This window comes from Crotalus tigris, unplaced genomic scaffold, assembly GCF_016545835.1.
Source record: "Crotalus tigris isolate CLP2741 ecotype Arizona unplaced genomic scaffold, ASM1654583v1 scf7180000017611.44802233496:7321179, whole genome shotgun sequence".
Lineage (NCBI taxonomy): Eukaryota > Metazoa > Chordata > Lepidosauria > Squamata > Viperidae > Crotalus > Crotalus tigris.
In genome coordinates this window covers 6,604,455-6,629,259 of record NW_024096511.1, presented here as the reverse complement: position 1 = coordinate 6,629,259, position 24,805 = coordinate 6,604,455, and the positions used below count along the sequence as shown (strand labels likewise).

The 24,805-nt window shown below is 35.8% G+C and overlaps 1 protein-coding gene across 3 annotated transcripts in view; it reads left to right on the top strand.

Annotated features, from left to right (window-relative positions):
- NKAIN2 (sodium/potassium transporting ATPase interacting 2) overlaps positions 1-24,805 on the top strand; it is a 533,834-nt gene that overhangs the window by 385,096 nt on the left and 123,933 nt on the right. For all 3 annotated transcript variants that reach the window (XM_039325494.1, XM_039325476.1, XM_039325485.1), the window contains exon 4: positions 13,702-13,902. In XM_039325494.1, the coding sequence (XP_039181428.1) occupies positions 13,702-13,902 (201 nt within the window). The remainder of the gene's footprint in view (positions 1-13,701; positions 13,903-24,805) is intronic.

Here is a 24,805-nt window from a genome sequence, read left to right as displayed (position 1 = left end):
CAATATTCTCCAAATGCCATTTTTGAATTACAATATTTTTGTGTAAGCATGAGAGTAACTTAGGTAAATCTTTGGAAGATGGTTGTTCATTATCTTTTCCATATGCATACAAAAGATAGAAGGATCCAGAATCTCTGTCAATCAGACATTCACTGGTTTGGCCTAGGAGTTGACTCTTACTCAATACCAGGAAAAAGACATCTTGGCATTCTGCATGAGGCTGCCCTTGAAGAGAATTCAGAAGCTTCAACTGGTACAAATACAGCTGCACACATAGTAAATGGTATCAAGTATGCAACACATATATTAGCTTCATTAGTTACCAGTGTGTTTCCAGATGCAATTCAAGGTGCTGGTTGTCACCCTTAAAGCCCTGGGCTTGGGACTGGTTACCTGAGGAATCATCTTTTCCCAATAGTTTTTGCCTGTCCAATCTGGTCCAGTTAATATTCAAGGCATGCTCCGAATTTCATGAGCCAAGGAATATTAGCTGGCAGGGATTAGAAAATCTACCTTCTCTGCTGTAGCCATGTCCTTCCTTCAGAGATTAGAATGGTCCTGACTCTGTTGGCATTTTGTAAGTCTTTAAAAACTTGGCTCTGTGCTCTGGCCTGGAGCCCTAAATACATTTAGGATCTGTTTCTTGTTTTTATTTACAATTATTATGATAATTTTATTGGTTACTGTATATATTTATTTTGTACTTTTTAAAAAATATTTTTAGAATTGTTTGTGGCCCAGAATAAGTTGGTTGAGATGGGTAACTATAGAAATCAAATAAATAAATAAATTTTCCTCCATTGCTACTGAGTAGAATAGGCACTGCCACATGTAACATTTAGCTCTGTCCCCGCTACTATTGACCATACCTCAAATCTACTTGAAATAATCTCATCATCCTGTTTAACAATGACCCAGCACTGTAAAGAAAGCAAGTGATCTTTATTTTTGAATAGTTAGGATTGTTCCATTAATATCATATTTTTGTGTGCTGGACTGTGTTGCTCCCTGGTCCCATTAGCACCTTGTTGAACAAGGACAAGCCATTGAGTTTTATGTACATGTCTTGAATTGAGAATGAAAACATTCCTAATGTTGCTTTCAGATTTGTTCCACTTTTTTCTTGTTTCCCTTTATTGGGTACACAGACACACACACACACACACACACACACACAGAGAGAGAGAGAGAGAGAGAGAGAGAGAGAGAGAGAGAGAGAGAGAGAGAGAGAGAGAGATCACTGACCAACCTAGCACATAATTTGTCCTTTGTGGATATAACATTTAGGGCAGTGCAGACATTTCTGATAGAAAATGCTTCTGCAAAACAGTAAGTCTACAGAGGAGGGCCTTAGAAGCAACATGCCCAAACGAGGGGATGGTGGATTCTTTGACAATAGACTTCCCTTCCCTGAAAAGCCCTGTTCCAGAAGTATCCCAGCAGGAATAGTGGAGAAGGCACTGAAATGAAGGCAAAATAATAAGAGATTATGGTGAAAGAATTATACTGGCTTGACCTAGCAGCCTGAAGAGAAGGATGAACAGAGGGGGTTGAGACTAGGAGACTTTAAAAGAGTAGCTGTAGCACATTTGAGGGGCCAAGTAGTATTGTGAAGACAATGGGCACAGTGAGATATTTTATTACTTAATAAATGGAATTGTTAGTGAGTTAGTTCCCACAAACTGCAGGTTCAAACTGCACTAATGTATAGATGTTCTCTGCACTAATGTATAAATGTTCTGATTAGGAAATATGTGCAATAGATCTTTTCAGCTCTTTCAAATATCTTATTTGCCATATCACTTGTAAATTAAAATAGTGTGTGGTTCTATGATTGTATAGCCATGAACAAATAAATATGGATTTCACAACTTGTCTTAAAGATTTTCTACATTCATTCAAAATTATATATTGTGTCAGGGTTCCGGTTGGAAAGCCCGATGAAGACAATCCACCAGAGAAATTGCGATCTCTAATGTGAAGTTTTATTGGGCATAGCATACCAGTACGGTAGAAAGAATACCAGCTCTGGCAGTACAGTGGGAAAAAGTTAATTAAAAGAGTAAAACCTTCCCTCCTGTCTCTGACAGTTCAGGTCACATTGTCCAATTAGTCTTCAAACGTCTCTGATGAGAAGAAAATCCCATTTCTCCAAAACATCTCTTCAATGACCTCGGCTCTCACACTGATAATAACCACCTGTGCATTCCAAACCTTTCCCCCTTCCCTCCAGACTGTAGGCAAGCTAGAAGCATCATGGCAGTTCTAAATCAAGGGATCTTCATAGCTTGACATATTGCCAGAAAAATTAGCTGTTAAAAGCTGTGCTATAGCTTTGGTGCTCATAATAATTTTTCTTTCTCCATCATTATTTTCCTCCCCCCCCCTTTTTTTTTTTTTACAGTTGGGTTTCTACCTGCCATTAGAACTTAACTCTGATGTCCTTACAAGCCTTCTCCAAGTTTATTAATTTGGTAGTTTATATCTCCTTACTCTTTTCTTTGTGGGCAATTGAGTATCAGAAAGTGGCTTCAGCATTTATCCTCAGTGACATCATACTTATGTATTGCTTGGTTAGAGTAAGCCATCTTCTTAATTGGAAGAATATCTATAATTAAAGGAATGATGTGATTCCTTTTGAGAATCTCTATATTGTCATATTCTACTAAATTGCCACCGATGTATTATTCTCTTATTTTGAGTTCATATTTCCTCATGTTTTACAATATTCTGAAACCCAAAAGAAAGGGTGAAAGGAAATTTTCTATAGTATTTCCCCCAGCCGGAGCCCTATTGAATATACCAGCTTTCCAATTCAGAGTAATAAAAGCATTGATCTTCTAGCTCTCTAACACAGCAGTCCCTCTAATTCTGCATTAGTACTAAACACAAACAAAAAATTTAGTATAAGAAACCCCAGGAGACAGCTCAACCACATTTCTGCATTTCCCAGGGACAAGTCAGCTACTGAAAACTTAATTTAAGAAGCTGACAGAGACATCAGAGTTAGAAAGGTAAATCTGCTGTCTACCAAATTCTTAAATAAACATTTCAGTCACCTGTTCAGACTTTAGAAACAGGGAGTTTTCTTTGTAACCGTCTCTGCAGCAAGTCACTCTTATTAAAGCTCATTGCTTTTAGTGCCGAAAGGTAACTGGAAGGACTTTGAGGAATTAGAGCCAGTGGCTGAAAAGGCTTTTCTTTTATCAACTGAATTGATTAAAAACTGGTGCATGGACAATGCATCCTGAGAAGCTTGATGATAAGCATTAAGAAGCCCTGATACATCAAGAAATGTATGAGAGAAAGAGAAGGGAAAGAAGAAAAATTCTGTGGAGGTTAAGCCAGGCTGAAATATATCTACCTTCTAATCACTGGTAGAGAAGAGAGAAGAGAGAATGGTAGAGAAGAGAGAATCAAGTTATTCCTTTTGATTTAGTTTCAAACCCACTCACTGTGAAGCCCATAAAGAAGAACATCAATTTTACATTACCCTGATTTCTTTAGAGAAAGGATGGTAAAGGAAGGAAGGCAGGAAGGAAGGAAGGAAGGAAGGAAGGAAGGAAGGAAGGAAGGAAGGAAGGAAGGAAGGAAGGAAGGAAGGAAGGAAGGAAGGAAGGAAGGAAGGAAGGAAGATAGATTATTTATGTATTTATCATCTTTATGTATTTATGTATCTTTCACATTTTTATGCCACTAAACTCCAATAACAAATCAGGAAAGTGACTTGGATAATTTTCTAAATTGGATTTACAAAGGAGACCCATTAAAGTTTAAAAAAAAACTAGGTGAGAAAGGACAGAAAAAAATCAAGTTCTAAGATATTTGGAGGAATTAAAGATTATTATACTGTTAAAAAATAAGGGGAAGAAATAAGGAAAAAATGTAATGTTGATTTATTTGATCAGAATTAACATTTCTGAATATATTAAGAAAAAAACTATAAAACTATCTAAAACTATCTTTATTCTGCATAAAGAACTGAAATACGAACTCAGCATCCAACTTATATTTAGCCATAAGTAGTTGTACCTAATGAGAGCCAGTTTGGTATAGTGGTTAAAGCACGAGGCTAGAAACTGGAAGGGTGACCGTTCTAGTCCTACCTTATACACAAAGCCAGCTGAATGACCTGTCAAATCTAAGAAGATGACATTGCAGACCTCTTGCCAAGAAAACTGCATGTTCTCGTCCATGCAATTGCCAGTAGTCAATATTCACTCAAAGGCATTCTCATACAGACAAATTTTATTCCTAATACTGCCTATTCCACTTGTTCCCAATTTTTAATTTGAGGACTCGTGAATTTTCAGCTTCTTTGAAGTAGAGCCAACTGCTAAGACACTACAGCTGCAGAGATCATACAGTTTAACTCTGTTGCCTGAGTTTCAATCTTTATCCTAACCTTGAGGTTATTTGATTCTCCTGGTGATATCTCCTATTGCGTCACTGTTTCCTGCTGATCTCAACATAGTACAATGTGTATCTGGTGTTATTATCCTTTCTAGTTGCCCACCCCCTATATTGCTATGCACATTGAATCCTGTGGTCTACATACTGCTAGTAAGTTTGTCAATCCAAACATAATATCCTTTGTGCTTAACCTGTTGCTGCTGCAATTGAAAATGTATTCCCTAAGGAATTCAGGCAGAAGAATTATTTGATAGATGGGAGGAAGGTCCCTAATATGAGATTTGACAATAACTGCAGTGAAAACCTCAGGCTAGTCAAGAGTATATTCTGAAGTTCCAAGAAAACTAAATGAAAATCCTCACCTGCTCTTGTACTTTGTAAAGTATTGATTTAATTATTTGAATTGTTCACTCCCTAATCTCATTGGATTGAGGATACTTTGGACTGAAATAGGTTAATCTTATTTCTCAAGATTGTGCAAACTATGATATTTATCTAGCTGAAAGTGGACCTTTCAATTCTAAAATAGATGAAACTTACTTATCTAACAGAAATAGTAGAAATGTTGGGAGAATGTATGGAAGAAAGGGTTGAAATTTACCATTGAATTATAATTTTAAGAGGATTTTTATAAAATGTTGTGTCATTTCTACATGACACTGGATAAATTGTCAAAAATGTATAAGGGGATCTCAGATATTTGCTGGAAATGTTATCAAATTAAAAAACAATTTTTCATTTTTGGTGGACATGTAATAAAGCTTAGAAAATATTGGAATCAACTATGTATTTTGATGCAGAAGATGTTAAAAGTGAATGTAAAATTGAACCAGAGACTTTTCTTTGGGGCTTAAGGGACAAACAAATGGAAACATCTTATGTAACTTTGTTTTTATATATGATAATGGCAAATTGATAGACTTGATTTTTTTTGACAAATTTTATTTGTACTTGGGGAACGTTTTTGGACTTTTTGAGCAAAATTGAAAGAAATGGAAAATTGATTTGGAGATTTGATTATTGGAATTATATGGGAAATAATCTAGACAAACACTAATCTTGGAATAAGCGTTTGATGTGTTTTTTATTCATATAATACATCAAAAAGGTGGGGATTCATTCTTTTTCTATTTTTATTTCTCTTGTTTTTCCCTTTCTTTTTTACATTTCATCCTTTTTCTTTCCTGAGCCTTTTCTTTTTTAAAATATTTTTTGTTTATCTTTTAACTTTGTATTTTTTTTGAAAACTAATAGAGTTATATTAAGGAAAAACAAAGATGCCATGTAAAAGCCATGATGATACATGCTACATGATGTAACTAGATAATTTGTGTCAGTCGATCATGACACAAGAGTTCTGTTGTATAATATGTATTGTTTGATGACATCATGAAAGATGTGACATCACTTGCATCCCTTTATGTTTTGTCTAGAGTCTCCCAATGTCTTCTAATTGCTCCCTGCTATCTTTTAAGAAACCTGTAAAAAATTGATATCTTAGCAAGTTTTGGGTAGGGTAAATAAATCTGCTGGAGATATGCGATATTTTAATACTTTTTCATTTTTTTGACATGGTCTTCCATCCTTCCTTCCTTATTTTTTTCTATCTTATAGTTTTATTTTGTTTTAGGATATTTTTTAACGTTTTAGTATGCAGTATTGAATTGATTTTCTGATTGAATGACTTATATATTAAATATTATCTTCATCAACATCAGTGTCTATTCTTGATAAATCTTGCATCTTTCAGTTAAAATGATACGTTGTAACATTTTGGCTATACAAAAACTTTTGCTTTTGTTCTGTGAGTACTTTCATAATGATTTATGAAGGAAATTAAGCGTATCTATGACTAGATATAGTAATCTTACCCTGTCTTAAGAGACCATCCTATGAAGATCATAGCTTCATACACCAATATAATTGCAGAAGTTCTAGTTGCTTTGTCCATCATGGCCAGCCAGAGTGAACAAAACCAGACAAAGGCTATAATTCCAGATGTTGACTTTATGATAGCTGCATCAACAAATCTACTTCTGTCTTAGATATAAAATGTACAGACTAAGCTATTTTGTCATCCATAACAATGTCATTCAATAATTCGATATTTGGCAATGCTTCTATAGAAAATAAACCTACAATCAGCAGTTGTTTTCTAGAAACATGCTGGAGAACTATCTGTAGATTGCATTTTTTCTAACTGAAAACATTATCCTACTAATTGCCAAAGAAGTTTACAAAAGATGCATTGTGACTTCTGAGCCATTTTTAATTTTCTTAAGATTAAATATACTGATGAAATCTCTTAGAAGCAAGCACAATGATATCTTTTTCATACTGCAGCATTATTCTTTTGTGTTGGTCAAAAATTTTAATACATATGAACATGCTCTTGTAAAAGGCAAGCCCCAACTCATTCTGAGATGCATCTACTTGAATAATAATTGTCTTATTTGCATCATACAATTTCAGAACAGGTCCTGGACAACTTTTTTTCCCAAAAGGTTTCCTTCCTGAAAAACTTTTAGTGATTATTAAACCCCCTTTAAACTGAAGACAAACATAATTTTAAATGACTGTATCACATAAAAATCTTGAGAAATATTAAGTTAACTTTTAATAACTATAATGTATTTAAACGTATCATATTTCCCATGGCCTGCATGAATTCAACAGGGCTAAGGACTGTTGCTGATTTTTGTTTGAACTCAGTTATTGATACATCTCAATGCAGTGTCCAACAGTAGTTAGCCAGCACTGATTGATTCCATGATACTGTTTTCCCGTTGTGGCAATGACCTAGTGAAAACTTTCACCATGTTTGTCACAGAATAGAATAGAATAGAATAGAATAGAATAGAATAGAATAGAATAGAATAGAATAGAATAGAATAGAATAATAATCTTATTGTCACTTTGAATGTACACTAATTGGCATACATTAAAATGAAATTTCGTTGCATACAGCTCTCAAAGGGTCACCACCTCCAATATACACTACATAAGTATGACATACATACATACATACATACATACATACATACATACATAATTATGCCTGTACCCACATATATACCCACATATCCCAGATAAGACCCACCACTGCCGTGTTGTCTGCATACTTCACAATATGATTCATAGCAGATTTGGCACAGCAGTCATGGGTCATCAAGGTGAACAGTAGCGGATTCAGGACACAGCCCTGTGCTGATTGCATCTAGATTGTTTGGAAAGAAGTCCAAGTGTGAAGGCAGAAAATGAATATTCAGTAACATGTTTCACTTTATGATCTTCTACGCTGTAAAGTAGTTTGGTACTCTGTAATCGCTAAGAAAATTCTCAGTGACATCTTTGAATGCTTTCCAGTTATTATTATTTTTTTTGGCCCCACTAACAAATCTTCAAACTGCTTGTCACTGATGACATATCTGCTCTGTGGACCAACAAAAATGCATTCATTAATCTTGGCATCGGTTATTGGAAACATTTACCTCAACTAACAAAAGCCTTCACCTTTATTGTTCATTGCTTTCAAATAATTTTTCATCAGTCCAAATTTTATGTGAAATGGATGTAAAAATAGCTTTGTCGGATCAACAAGTAGTTTTTCTGGAACCAAATTCTTTCAAACTGGCCATTTTGTTTTAATGTAATGTGGTTTTCTTGCATGGCTGTCCCATTTGCAAATGTAATGACAGTACTGGGTATATCTACTTGGTATATGCAAGCAGCAGAGCCACTATTTTTTGATCTCCTCAGATATTCCAGTTGTACTTGGTGTACTGGATGTGCTCAACAGCAAGTACATGTTTTTGTATATTTCTTTCATGTGTTCACCATGGCCAACAGGTACTGAAGAGCACATTGCCATTGTGTAACATGACAGCTTGAGACGTAACATTGATGAATCAATAAGAAGACACCGTTCTAGTGGGTATTAATAATTAGTAAACTTAAAATTAGTAAACTTACTTAAATTAGTAAATTAGTAAACTTAAAGCATACATTATATAAAAAGAAATAGCAAAAACAGAAGATTTCTATAAAATGATACATGATAAGTTAAATTACAGGTTATATTTGTGATTCACAGCCAAACATCTATAAGATACACCCATAACTGTTCAGGAAATAAAATCTTTGTTTCCCAGTATTGTTTTCAGAAATGTCAATGTATTGTCATATCCCCAAGACCATTGCAATATGGCATTATTATGGAGCAGTTGCTATCAGGTCAGCCTGATCCTCCCTCAAATTCTCTGTTAACCTTTCTTTATCTTGTAATGCCATAATTAACTATAGCTTGAACTTTACTATCATTTGTCTTAATGCTTTTTTATGAAAGTGTATGTACCAGATGTCTAACTTCATTCATCGTAAACTGGATCTTATCTGGGTTAATTTAACAATCTCCCATTGGGCTGTTTCAATCACTTCCTGCAGAATCCTATCATGCTGCTCTTCCTTTGGGGAGGGGGGGCGACGACAGCTATAAGCACATCATCATCTATGACATGAATAGCAATGATATTGCCTAACTTCTCATTTATTCCACTGCTAAAAACACTTCAGTGGCAAGGAGTTGTTTCATATGAAAGATACAAACAATTTCAATTTTTATCCTAATACAATGAAGAGCAAGTGCTAAATTCTCACCATTCTTTAGTGAGGCATCATTCTCTGTTAGGGTTTTTTTTTTTCCCCTCTAGAATCAAAATGCTATGCTTAGTGAAAGGACAGCTTCTTTTTTATGAAGACTTCTTAAGAACTGAAGATGGGCTCCAGCACCAGTCCAAAAGCTCAGAAGAGTAAACCTCTGCTTCCAGTGACCAATCCAGATTCAATCTTGCAACATTATGAGATATGTATATTTGCCCTCACTCTTAACAACTTTCCATTTGCAGCTTTGAGTCTCAGCAAGGCTGAGCTTTAAGTCAGTCCTAAAGAATTCATGCACTACAGCTTTTTGCTGCATACATTTTTATTGTTAATACCCTATAAATTATTTATACACTCTTAATCAATTATTTATAAAAAGGGACCATGCCACAGAGTAATTGGCCATCTTGATTGTTACGATATTTCACATATAAATTGGCACAGATTGCCAAGAGCATGGAGCCAAGCAACCAATGAGCATGCTTGGTGCATTTAGATTTTGTTTAGATAATAGAAGTAGATAATTTAAATAATTTAAGTATAGCATTATTTGTGACAGATTTTCTTTGCTCAGCTGTTGAACCATATCTCTTATCAGAATATTAAGAATGGATCCCAGACCTTGGTTAGGTTTAGGACTGATATCTTAGTATATATGCACACGACTGCACTATATATGCACACGACTGCTGAACTCCATTAAATCTTACAGTCATATAGGAATTGGATTGACCTCATGAATGTTCTGGAGCAATAGTTTATCCAACCTGTATTTCTTTCTTTTTTCTGTACTTATCACCGCAAGTAGCAGTTAGCCTTCTGCCTTGTTAACCTTCTAGAACAGCATATGAAGTGGGCAAGGAATTCAAGTAGTTTACAATTTCATTACAGTGAGTAGACATAATTTCTGCTTCCCTTCTCCCAGGGTAAGAGATTTTTATTTTGTGGATTTTAAGGAAGATAACGGGGGGATTTCTCTTTCTGCCTCAGGTTTCTTCAAAGGGAAGAGCATTGATTTCACATTATTAAATTAATTGTAGCAAGTTAAATTAAAAGAGTTTAACTGATTGTAACCAAAAATAATGAGAAGTAAAATGAAGTAGTCTTCTTAGTTTTATTTTTTTGATAACTGCTGACAAGCACCATTTTCTCTCTGGTTGTGATCTCTAAAAGGTTATTTACCTACTCACACATACTCTCTTTCTATCTCTATCTCTCTATGTATAATCAATATATACAATATATACAATCACACACACACACACACACACACACACACAATTAGTGATATGATATAATCCATTTAGGCATAGCTCAAGGAGATTTTGTAGAAACGCTCTACTAATTTCATCGAGTTTCAAGAAAAAAATTCACTAACAGGTTATGTTAAATTACTTTCCAAACCACAAGAGACCATTAACCATAACCCTGTTTACAATATAATAGACTATTATGCACTCTAGCTGCATTAGCTTTGAATGATGGGAGATGTATTCTAACATCATTGGGTAGAAGCAAGGTGGAGTAGCTGATATAAAATGAATATTTAGATTTGAGCACTTAGCTCTTTTATGCCAAAGCTATGGCTCAACGTGTTTTTATTACGTTTGTCATTAACTATTTCCTAACTTAACAACTGCATGTATGTTTTAAAGACAGCATACCAAAATGGATATATTTGTAATAGTTATGTACAGATAAGCATTTGGTTCGGTGGCAGTAGCGTAAAAGGTTTTTATAAGCAAGGGAAAGATATTTATAAGGAAAACTGAATAAAATAGCAGCAATGTAAGATTTGGGAATGGGATTACCTAATGTATAGGATCCTTAATTGAATGACTAAGACCTGAATGATTTTCCAAGCTAACATTATCTAAACATGGAACGGTTTGCATCTGCTTTTTCTGTGGGCTTTTTCACTACTTAGTCTCAGCTATAATTACTTTTGAGGACTTTAGCACAAATTATTTTATTATTATTATTATTATTTTCTTGTGCTCAGCTGAGCTGCTCAGAAAGGTTCTTCATCAGGATTATCTTGAAAGTGAGCAAAAGTCAGCTCAAGTGTAAAGAAAATACTGTCAGCAATGGGCTAACTGCTGAAAACTCTGAGGACCTATATAAATTCACTAATTGGTATCCAGGATTCCATATACAAAATCTGGTGTCACAGACCACATTAAAATTCACCTCTAAATCTACTGTACATTATTCACACATACATAGACACACTTTAATGCCGTGCAAAAGTACAGGTAGTCCTATTTTAGCAGCTCCCCATTAAAGACCATTCCAGTGGTGATGAAAAAGTAATTTTATGACCAATCCTAATATTTTCAAGTTTGTAAAGCAAAGGAAAGCTGACATAAGATCATAAGCACAGTTGCAGTATCTCTTAATGACTGCTTTGCTTAACCACCAAGCTGCCAGTCCCAATTGTGGTTACAAAACTATAACTACCTGTATTCTACTTTGCATTTCTCCACTGTGATAGTATAATTGTGTGGTTCCTTTTATTAATATTCTTATTCTTTAGTCACTTATAAGCTATTAAGAGGACTTGACTGGATGACAGTTATTATTTTTTAAGAAACTTTGATAAAAGATTTAGTCAAGACATTTATGAAAACATATATAATTAAGGAGAAAGTTCCTAACGGTGAGGACAATTAACCAGTGGAACAGCTTGCCTTCAGAAATTGTGGGTGCTCCATCACTGGAGCTTTTTAAGAAGAGATTGGACAGTCACTTGTCTGAGATGGTATAGGTTCTCCTGCTTGAGCAGGAGAGGTCTCTTCCAGCTCTTTTCTATTCTATTCTATTCTATTCTATTCTATTCTATTCTATTCTAATTACAGTATTTATACAGTAGTTTATCACCACATTAAACCATGATATAGCTAAATAAAGAATATAATATATAGATTGACTTTGCCTCTTTAGATCTTCTGAATTTTTGTATAACTTTGTACTGGATCTTATCGAAGCTTCAGGCGAGCAATAATAAATAATAAATTGAATGAACAAATAACATAAATGTTTAGTACTTCTGCTTATTTCATAAGCAGAATAATCCAGTGAATTTGAGGCACTAATGTAAAAAAGGAACTATCCTCTTCAGTAATATCAGTGGCAATAACTGCAACCAAATGCTTTCTCCATTTGGTGACCAATTTCCTATGTTCCCGTGTAGGCATTTTGGCTCATTCCTTCATGCTGACTTCAGGAATATCTTGAGGGTTTCCTAGTGAAATCAGATAGTGCCACAACATGTCTATGCAGTTTAAGTCTAACATTCATTTGGCCATTCCAAAACATGATACATATCATGTTTTGAGCTAAGGCAGAGGTCCCCAACCTTTTGTGCAGGGACCGGTTCCATGGAGAAAGGTTTTTCCACGGACTGGAGAGTGTGTGGTTTTGTGTACTGCCTGTATTCCATGGATGGGGCTTTGCTTGTTTGTGTGGACCAGTTGCTGGCATGCTGCAGCATGGTACCAGTCCACCGACCGGGGGTTGGGGACCCCTGGACTAAGGGATGGATGGCTTGATGTAAGGAAAATTTCTCCTTACTTCAATGATGGTAAGTGACTGAATACTGAAGCCACAAAACACAGGTAGTCCTCAACTCACAGCAGTTCATCTAATGACCGTTAAAAGTTTCAATGGCACTGAAAAAAATGACTTACAACCATTGTTCATACTTACAACCATAGCAGCATCCTCACAGTCACGTGATCAAAATTCAGATGCTTGGCAACTGATTCATATTTATGACGGTTGCAGGGTCCCGGGGCTACATGATCACCTTTTGCAACGTTCTCACAAGCAACGTCACTGGGGAAGTCAGACTCTTTTAACAACCGTGTAACTAACTTAACAACTGCAGTAAATCACTTAATAACTGTGGCAAGAAAGGTCGTAAAATGGGCAAATTCACTTAACAAGCATCTCATTAGCAATAGAAATTTTGGGCTCAATTGTGATTGTAAGTCAAAGACTACCTTTATCCCCAAACCATGACATTACCACCTTCATATTCAACAATTAATATGAAGTTTTTATTGTGGAATATAATGGTTCTCTTCCATCAGACATAACATTTATGAAGGCTCATCTACCCATTGAACATTCCACCCAAAGTTTGACAAAGCTGAGATAACTATCAGTGATTGCCTTTGTGTTCAATGATTTCCCCCTTGCTATTTTTCTGAGGTTCTCAAAATCTTCATTAGGTAGTTCAATATTGATAATAAAAATTAATGGAACTGTAAAAACAATCTGTGGGGATGATTGGATTCTGAGCAGCCATTTCACACAAAAGATTTAATTTTCTTGCTTGACTGAACACTTCTGTAGATTCCTTTTTACAGGTTGCTTCTTTAAAGCAATGTTGGCCTTCTCTCGCCAGTCTTCGTTGTCATTGAATATACAGGAAATAGAATCATCTTTCTCTTTTTTGTGGAAGCTGAATGAGATCATAACAACTGAAATATTGTGTCACAAATTAAAAGTCCAGTTGCAAGTTTTAATTTTAAAACTGAATGAAGATCATTTGTTGTTTTTTAAGTAAAGCCATCATTCAAACTCAACTTTAGCTGATGATTTATTGACTTTTCCATTTGACAGGAAACAGATCTTATTCTGACTTTCAATATTTCAATGCACCGATCTTGGTGGATGGAAAATGGCCCAGGCTGCACAGTGACATCTGTGACTCCAGCCCCAGATTGGGCCCCAGAAGACCATCGCTACATCACTGTGTCAGGGTGCATTCTTGAATATCAATATATAGAAGTGGCTCACAGTTCTCTACAAATCTTTTTTGCAGTAAGTATCCCATTATCTCTTCTTTCACTGTCTTTTTATATGAGGTATCTCAACCCAAGCAAGTACAAAAATTGCAATGCTCTTTTTAAGTATGTTTAGTTTGTAACACACATCATTTATGGTTTAGTTGGAACCACATATCATTTTTAAAGAATGATCTCTAGAATTGTGTAAATCTAGAGGACACAAATCATGCGGTGTTCTATAGAATATTTGCAAATTGTAGTTTCGGATGCAAGCACCAGAATGTCTAAGTATATGTTTTGAGAAGCATTTATGAATAAATGCAAGCTGTATGATTGAACAAGCTACTATCTTTTTATTAAAAACTGCAGAATTGTGGATAGTTCTGCAGTTGTACTGTTTGATGGAACAACAAGGCTTAGTCTGTATTTATTGAAAAAGTTCGACAAGTTTAGTATTAAACTACAGTATTTAGTTGTACATATGTTGTTCCAGTGTTTTCTTCTTTATCCAGATCTTTATTTATTCATTTTATTTACATGGATGCTCAATAAAAAAGCATTAAAATATGAATATTTATATGCTCAAAAGAAAAGCATTAATATATGAATATATAAATTCATAAACAAATCAGAGATTTTTTTAAAACAAATCAGTAAGAATTTTTTATTGCAAGAAGAACTCCCTGGGGAAATGCACAATAATTGTGTAAATTATGCCTTAGAAGTGAACAGATTATTAATAATGCTACACGAGAGTTCTAAAAATCAAGGAAAACTTAAATATATATCAAATGAACTTTTGAAAAGCTACTCTGTTTTCTCTAGATTCATTAGCCCATTTTTTATCTAGTACAATTAATTTTTTTTTCAGGAGCAAATGTGCCAGAAACATATATGAGAAAGTCTAAGCCCATATTCAGAATTAAAACTGGAGTTTTAGTAGAAGGAAATACTCACATATCTTTCCTATATACATAAAAAAGCACGTGCCATATTTAATATTTATTTTTTTACCTACTGTTATAATAACAACTGTAAAAGTATTAAAGCACAACCACTTTACATTCTGCTGAGCATGCTTATAGAAGTAGAACTGTGATCTTAAATTAATTACCTATTTTTTCTGAAAGATTTTTGTACCGTAAACTAAAAAAAAAAAAAAACATTGCCCCTACTGGTGAAAAACAGAGCAGTTAAATATTATTATAGACTATTTCCCCATACTAAATATCCTTGTGTATATTCTGGTCAGTGTCTGTTACCTCAAAGAAATTATATGTAAAACCATGATTCTTGGAAAATAGAACAGAAAAGAGATATATTTGCAAAAATGCTTCCAAGTATTGGAGAATATGTAGATCAGTGAGTTGACCTGTGATTTAATAATAAAGTATAACTCTGATTAAACAAAAGCACAGTATTGCATTATGGATCTCTCTTTCTCTCTCTCTAACATAGGCATAGAGCAAGAAGTTAGCCTATATTGGTATTTCTCATATATTTCAGAAGAACATGAGCTGAATTTATAGGTGAAGATTTTCCTTTTACAGATAGATAATCATCATTGAATAGAGACATTTACTTGGCCTTTATTCATGGTTGAAACATTCACACAATATTCACATGTTATTACTTAATTTCTGAGGGATTGTTCCTCAAATTATAAAATCAGAGCCTTTGTTTTACAAGTTGCAGCCATAAAAAATATAGTACTAATGAGCCATGCCATTGGTCTGTAGAGCTGATTTCCATAAGGACTAGCAATGGGTTCATAAAGTTTCAAGTAGAAGTTCTCCTCAATCTTACCTGAATATGCCAGGAATACAACCTGAGATTTTACATATATCAGAAATATATTTTATTCTCTGTAGGCAGTGCATGTAGAAGGCCACATAGATAACCTTGGGAAACCTATGCAGCAACAGTTTAAAAAAAGGTTTTAAGCCCAGAAAATAAGGAAAGTAAAAAAAAAAAATAATAACAACAAAAACCCCCTCAAATTTTCTCTGCCCTAATTCCCTGGGTTATAAAGGAAGGGAAGAGCGTCACAGTCAGGGCTTCAAAATTCTGTTTCTATAGCCTTTATTAATAAAGTCTGGTTTCAGTCTAACTGCCCAATATAGACAGTTTCCAGCAGCTGACCTAGCTATTGATCACAGTTAGAATTGATAGTATTTATTGGTCAGGTGCAACTAAACATTCAAAACAAACATTTTTACTTTCCACATTTTAAAAGAAATTAACAAACTTTGTAAACAATGGCAACTCATACCCCATTCATTACATTAGTAAATCTTTAAATTGACCAACCACTAATGTCATCTAATGCAGTGTTCTTTCTATTTCCATAATTGCAATTCCTGATTTTATCCAGTTTTGTGTACTAATGTACTAATGGGGCATAAGCAGCAATTATTGTTTGAGTCTTTTCTAAACAATTCAAAATATCTTTCCAAAAAAAAATCTTCTTTCCTCCTTACCTGCTTTGCTCTCTTTCTCTCATTAGGAGTTCTTTTTTTATTATTAGTTTTATTCATTTATAACATAAAATGTGAAAATACAAAAGCAAATAGTTGGGGACAACAGTAGAAAAATGGAAAACAAAAAAGATGTGAAGAAAGGGAGGGGAAGAAACAAAAGGCATTGACTTCAGTCTCTCTCTCTATTGCAGTAAAATCAGATATTATAATCAAATCTCAACTTTTTACATTTCTATAGTAGTATGCACTAGCCATTTCTGTATTGGCAAATCAGTCTAATCGGTGAAACCCAAAATCATGGTATCATTTTTTTTCCACCTCAAGCACAAAGTCCAGAAGTGGTTTCCGAGTAGAAACAAAAGTACTTATATTCTTTTCTTTTATCAGCACAGTCAGTTTGACCATCTCTGCTAATTCCATCAGCTTTTGTAACCATTCGTCCATGGTAGAAATCAAGGCATCCTTCTACTTTTGTGCATAGAGCAGTCTTGCTGCCATCACCATATATAAAATCAGAGTTCCAATTTTTTTTCCAGTTCTCTTTCTATTAGATGCACAAGGAAAGTTTCTGGTTTAATCTTTATGTTCACTTTAAGAATTTTCTGCATTAATATATGAATCCTACTCCAATATTTCTTTGCCTTATCACATGTCCACCATAAATGATAAAAACTCCCTTCTTTACATTTACATTTCCAACATTCATTTGAAATACCTTTATACATTCTAGATAACTTATCTGGTGTTAAATACCAGCGATACATCATTTTATAAAAATTTTCCTTTAGATTATAATTTAATGTGAATTTTAAGCCTTTTATCCACATATTCTCCCATTGTTCAAACATCACATTATATCCAAAATCCCTTGCCCACTGTATCATACAGTGTTTTACATATTCATTTTCCAAATTCAATTTTAATAATGTTTTATAGACCTTGGCAATTATATGATCATCACTACCACATAGTAGGATTTCCAATTCATTTTTAGCAAACTCAAAACTATGGCCTTTTTTGTCTAGTTTCCTTCCAATCTTTCCTTCATTTGTTGATATGTAAACCAGTGACAAGCATGACCTTCTAATTCTAATTCTTCCCTAGACTTGAGGATGGGGTCTCCAGAATTGAAATATACTATTTTACCATATGTCCACCAGTCCGGCTTCACCATCATTTTTTTAAAAAAAAAAAAAACTGCTTGGGGGGACACCCATAGGGGGAATTTTGTAAAAAAAAAACACCTTGTTTTATATTTATTTCCTCTCATTAGGAGTTCTTGATAAGAGCCTAGTAGCAGTGGAGTTCTAATCACTCAAAATTTTTCATGGGCAGTGTTTGAAAGGTGTCCAAGTAATCCCCTTCCTCTGAAGTGATCACTGGTGTGATACCAATGCTGTGGCAAAGGTATGCTCTACTACCTAGGAATTGGACCTATGCCCTCCTGATTATTTCATGAGGAAGGGTGATATGAGTACCAAAGAAGTAGTCAGCTGCACCCAGAAGGAAGTAGTATTGTGACATCTCTGAACTCAGTTGCCTTATGCCATTATCTTCAACGTATGATTCTAAATTACAGAGTGCCCTAGAAAAAGAGGATTACTTGAACTGTCTTCATTCAAGATACAGGACTAGAGATGGGACAGAAAAAAACATTGGTATTCTGGTTGATGTCTTTTCCTGAATCTTAAATGCCCTTCTAACCCTTTTGAATTTCTGAATCATGAATTATGGTGTCTTGCAATCCATAAATGATGGAAATCAGAGGCACTGTTCTGCAGTGCTTCCATTCTTGTTAGCCATACACTTCCAATTAAAGATGATGGAGATGAGAGACTGGACAGGTGAGCACTCCCTTGCAGTGTGTCTTGGGATTTGGTTTGTTCTCATCTGTTGTTGTTCTCCGGAGATGAGAGGTCATATGTCATCACTATAAAGTGAATTGTCATATAACTGTATATCTCCATTCTAGACCAGGCTGGAGATCCAATGAAACTCTTGACCCAGTGTCTGGAGTCTAGATGAACCTAGATGGAACAAAACTAAGGTTGAGGTTGACTCTAAAAATATGAACCTGTTATTTATTTAGAAACAAACTAACAAACATCTCTGTCATCTCTTATTTTAAACATGAATGTGGTGACATGCCTACAAAGGAGCAGGTCTGCAACGTGAGAATTCTTTTGGAGTCATAACTACAGCAAGGCTATGGCTAGGGAAGCATTTGGGAAACGTTAGCTAATGTACCAATCATAGCCCTATCTGGAGCAGGATCATACATGTTACCATTATCTCGTCAGTTTGCTTTTCATGGGTTTGTCTTTGAAAACCATCCGTAAGCTGCAATAGGGGCTGAATACAGTGTATGGCATGTGGAGAGTCATTGCAGTCACATAAAGGTGTGCTGTGCATTGGTTTCCAATAGGCTTATGCATGTTTTAAAGCCTTACATGAGTTGGCTCCTAGGACCACCTTTCAATCAATCAGAATAGAGCTGAAAGGGACCTTGAGGTCTTCTAGTTCAACCCCTGCTCAAGAAGGAGACCCTACATCATTTCAGACAGATGTCTGTCCAGTCTTTTCTTTAAAACCTCCAGTGATGAAGCACCTACAACTTCTGAAGGCAAGCTTCAGAAGTTATAGGTGCTTCATCGCTGGAAGTTTTCCAGGCAGAAACCATCTATCCAATACAATTGTCCTAGATGGGAAAGCATTGGGTACTCCACAACCTTGACATGGGGAGTATCTGAAAGCAGTGCTTTATTCTTCTGTACCCACCTTATGAAAAAGCCTCTTCTCAGCAAATGTTGATTTCACCTACTTTGAATCATTTAGAAGGGGTCTGAAAACTGAACTCTTCTGCAAGACATTTCAGATCTAACGGTTATGAGATTATGTAGTACCGTGGTTCTTATTTCTGTATGTATAGCTGCTTTTATGTGTAGATATTATATGATTGTAAACCACTGAGAAATTGCTCACAGCTGGTGGTAAATAAGTAAGTAGATGGGGCTATCAGCTTTGCAAGCATTTATAGGCCTCAGCTTAGTTACACTATAAATATTCATGCCTTGCGGGGGGGGGGGAATTCTGCATTTTTTTCTTTTTAATCTCCATTCATGAAACAGAATTTGCTGTTGAAATTTATTATAAAGATGAAAAATTCTCAGGAGTGAAGTTGCACTTAGTTAATTATGAAGTGGCTGTCTGGATATCTTGTCTGTTACTGTACTATTCTCTCTTCAGTGATCTGAAGCTGTCCTGACATTCAGTACTTTAGTTTAATCCCAAAGGGGAAAATTGTGAATATCATCTTTTTTTCAAGCTTTTTCAGCTTAAGACAGCCCAGGATCTTCAAAAAGATGGCAACAGAAAAGAGCTATCCTATCAGTAGCACCTTTCACACCTCTAGCTCTATTAAATAATCTTGTAAACCCTACCTAGATAAATTCAGAAGAAATGCTCAAGCCTAGAAAAAAAAAGATGCTTGTTTCAAAGTGAGAGGGGAAAGGGGACATTTTGAAAAATCAAGAGACAGATTACAGCAAAACTTAAAAAAAAAAAAAAAACACCTAGCAACTAGTTTTGAAGAAGTCCTCAGCTTCATATTATTCAAGGCCTATTCTAACCTCCATTGTCTGACCTTGTCATTAAAGAGAGAGAAGGCAAGTTTTTGTTCCAGAGATGGACACAATGTTGCATTTAGAAATGGAACCAAATTAAAGCCTTCATTTGAGCATCACTATTTATGTAAATAAGTTATTTAACAAGTAAATTTCTCAAGTTCTATTTTCAGTACTAATGCTTCATATTTTGTCGCTATTCAGTAGCTGTATTTTATTTTTAACACAACATTCTAATGCGCATCTTACTTATATAGAACTAAAAAGAGCAAATATGAACTCCTCAGATATTTCTTGTGATTCAAATTAAACTTTGATATCTGATGCAAAAAGAAAGGTATGTGCATCTTTTTTTAAAAAAAAAAAGTTCATATATTAAACTATAATGGTGTTACACGAAAAAGAGAGTTTTGATTGCTAGAATGGAGAGAAAAGTCTTTTATTCTAAATGAGAAGAAGAAATCAAGAGAAACCCTTGACACACAATAGAAAAAAAGTAGCTGAACAAATATGCTGCAACATATTTTCATTTTATAATAATGAAATCTTGCAAGTTATACTTTGCAGCTATTTATTTTTTACTCACTTCTTGACTTCTTCCTCTCCTATGAAATAAATTATTCTAGATATAATCCCTCTTTTCTGAAGTGCCCTGGCTCAGGATTCTGGCTAGCCATTCTATCCAAGTGAGACATGAAAGTTCCACCTATCTTGGATATTTTGGTTTTCTTCTTTTCCCTCATGCCAGATATTCAGTACTGAAGCTCTGCTGAGAATCCTTGTCCTCCCTGGGGAGTTATTATTATTATTATTGGTAGGCTCTTGTTAGTGTTTTTGTGAAGGGATGTCACAGGAAAGAGAGAAATTTATTCCCGCTAACCCCTGAGAGGAAGACAAAAACCAACAGATGGAAGGTTTAGAGTGGGAGATCCAAACTTGAACTAGAGAGGAATTTCCTGACTGTAAGAGCTACCGTAGTTCCCTGAAAATAAGACTGGGTTCTTTTTTTTTTTTTGCCTCCAAAAGAGGTACCAGGTCTTATTTTGAGGAAATGTCTTTCATACTCACCTCCAGCACCAACAGCCCTGTCCAGCCAGTCCACTTCTTCTGGGGCCAAAGGAGCAGCTTCATTCTGCAGCTGCATTCCGGCCTGCATTTCACAGTCAGCCCTTTCCGGAAGGCCACTGCAGCCGAGTACCAAGCTATGGAGCTATGTACCTCCTCAGCTGCAGGGATCTTGTAGAACCCAGCTATGGATTGAATACAAGCTTGGTTCTTGGCTACAGAGGCCTTCCGGAAAGGCCTGTGGCTGAAAAATGCAGGCCTGGCTGCAGAAGATGCCACAGAAGAAGACCTGGGCTGGCGAGGAGAGGCCTGGCTGCAAGGTAATTTGATACGGGGCATGTGGGGCAGATCGACACCCCCATCCCCACACTAGCTTGATTTTTAGGTGTGTGCCTCACCCCCAAACTAGGGCTCCTTTTGGGGGGTAGGGCTTATATTAGTCCCATCCCCCAAAATCAAGCTAAGGCTTATTTTCAGAGTAGGCCTTCGGAGAAACACGATATTAAGTAATGGAAAAATCTGCCATTACTTGTGTTCCATAACTAGAGACATTCAAGAAAAGATCAGACAGTCATTTGTCTCCTGCACTGAAGACTCCTTCACTGGGCAGGTGGTTGGACTAGGAGATTTCTGAAGTCTGGTCCAACTCTATAGATCTTTGTATTTGACAAACTGCAGATTCATTCTGAATATATTGTGTTTCTCTTTCACAATGGTAGGGCTTTAATTTGAATCCAGTCAGGATTAATTTACTGGAGCGGTTGTTTTCTGAGCAGTCTTACTACATTTAATTAAGCTGTATATCTGAGAAAGGTTGTTTATAACTTTAATAAAAATAAATATTTAACTGCTAATACCATACCAGTAGTTTCAAGAATAGGTAGTATTTAAATGCAAAGAATAACAATAGCATGAAACTATTCAAAAAAGAGATTCCTTCCCATCTACAGAGGCAAAGGAATCTGATCATACATGTGTTAATTATCTCAGTAATGTCAGAATATCACACCTAACAACTGTCTTGTGAATGGCCCCTGTCAAGTAGGTAATTATCACTCTCTGTGCCTTTTGTATTTTAATTCTGTTCGACCTCTTAATTATTCATTTCCATCCAACACCTCTAAACCTACATCAAATTAAAACCTGTTAAATATTAGGATATACAGAAATTAATCAGTACACTTCTGGTTCTTCCAAATTTAACTGATTTATTCCAGAACATTTGGGATAATTCAGCTAACTCATTCACAGAAAAATGTATCTCCACCTTCCCAATTTTGCATGGAAAAAAAATACTAATGGCTATAAGAAAGCCAGAAATTTCAGAAAATAAATGGAGTAAATAATGTTTAACCACAAATTGGTATGGAGGATTTTGAGTTATAACTGCCTGTAACTTTCATATTTGGGGACAGAACTAGCTGAAGTTTAAGAAGAGATGAATCGTTCATATGTTTGTTTGTAGATAGTCCTCAGTTTACAATAACAATTGGGACTGGAACTTCTGTCACTAAATGATGCAGTTGTTAAGTGAGTTGCGCTCAGTTTAACCCATTAAGACATTTTTGCCTTGGTTATTAAGGGAATCACGTGGTCATTAAGCGAATATGGTTTTTCCTATTGATTTTGCTTGTCAAAGCCCCTGGGAAAGACACAAATGGCAATCACATAGCCCCACAAATGGCAATCACATGCTGGTTGCCAAGCATTCAACTTTTGATCATGTGACTATAGGGATGTTGCAATGGTTGTAAATGCAAGGTCTGGTTGATAGTTACTTTTTTCAGCACTGTTGTAACTTCAAACAGTTGCTAAATGAATGGTCATAAGTCAAGGATTACCTGTACATCTCTGATGATATATCTGAGGTTGAGACATATTTGTAGAAGATTTTGGACACATGATTTAATATCTGTGTGTGCAAGAGGAAGATGATGGTGCTCTCTGAACATGGTAATTTGCTCATTGTCAGGAGTGAAGTAAAGATGTAAAGTATGAGTTTAGTGTCTTTTCTGTAAATTACATGTATTATTCAGCTGATCAGTTAGCTAACACAGCTCCTAAAACATCATCACAAAGTGTTAAAAATGAGCAGAGAGAGAAAGAGATCAAGAGTGAAGCTTCAAGGAAACTCATGTTTAAAACAGAAGGATTTATCTACTTCACAATGATTATACTGAAGAATTCAGCTTCAGCTAATTCCAGTGCATACCTGTAACATACACATACACATGTACACACACACACACACACACACACACACATATATATATATATATAACTTAATTTATTTAGCAATTATTCAAAGTTATGACATCTTTGAAAAAAGTAACTTATGATTAATCCTCACACTTAACAACTGTTGTAGCATTCCCATGGTCCTGTGATTATTATTTAGATCAGAGGTCCCACCTTTTGGGCACCAGGGCCCGGTTCCGTGCAGAAAGGTTTTTCCATGGACCGGAGAATGTGTGGTTTTGTGTGCTGCCTGCATCCCATGGATGGGGCTTTGCTTGTTTATGCGGACCGTTTGCTGGCATGCCGTGACCTGGTATCAGTCCACGGACCGGAGGTTGGGGACTCCGGATTTAGATGGTGGGCAATCATCACACATTTATGAAAGTCACGTGATTACTATATGTGACCTTTCCAGCCAGCTACCAACAAGCAAAGTCAATGGGGAACCTGGCAAGAGGTTGCAAGCTGCAGTCCCAAAATTAACTTAATGACAGCTTTGCCTAGCAACAAAGTTGCCTGTCCCAATTAGGGTCATTAAGTGTGGACTACTTGTAAATTCTCTTCAGATTTGATGCAAAGGAACTGATAAGTCACATCATTCCCCTCTGTTCATTGAGAATTTCCCTTCCTCTCCTTTTCTGCTAGGTTGTGTGAACCTGATAGCAGAACCACACTGCAGGTCATTCTTACTTTTCTGTCAACCCCTTTCTCCCCACTGACCCATCACTGTTGCTCAACAAAATAGCTTATGACTTCAGGGAACACGGGGAGAAAAATGTAAGTGATAAGGTATAATAAAATCTGGGTGTCTCCAGAGGGATCATAAAAGTCAATATGGTAGCCCCAACCATGCAATAAAAATCATGCCTCCTTTTAATGAGTGTTGCAACAGTGTGAAATAGAGGTTAACCTTCAATTGCTTGGTTGCAGTTCTCATCTTGACTTTTCTGACCCTTCTATGAATGCCCTTCTCCAATTACACTCTTAATTAGCTTGCTACACATTTGAGAGTGGATTATCATAATTCTGCCTGATTGTCCCCTTAAATGTTTTGTCTGTTTCTCTAAACCAGGGCTTTTCAACCTTTTCACCCATTGTACCACTTTTAGGATATGGCAACATCCGAGTACCACTAGCAAGGTGTCAAAAACTTGATGACCCAAAAAAAAAGGAAAAAAGTAATACATTACAGGTAGTCCTCAACTTACAACAGTTCACTTAGTGACTGTTTGAAGTTACAATGGCATGAAAAAAGTGCCCCCCAAGCCACAGCCAAGCAAGACACCTGCCTGCCCGCCCGGCGGCACTCTTCCTCCTGTCCAAGGTTTTCATTGTTGTGAGCATTTCTGTTGAGGATTGGCAGCAGGGGTGGGGTGGGGGGTGTTTATTTTTTATTCTCCCCGTCTGCTGGGTGGTTGCAGCAGGTTTTGGTCACTTCACATGACCCTGGGACACTGTGATCGTCATAAATATGAATCAGTTGCCAAGCATCTGAATGTAAATCACAAGACCCTGGAGATGCTGCAACATT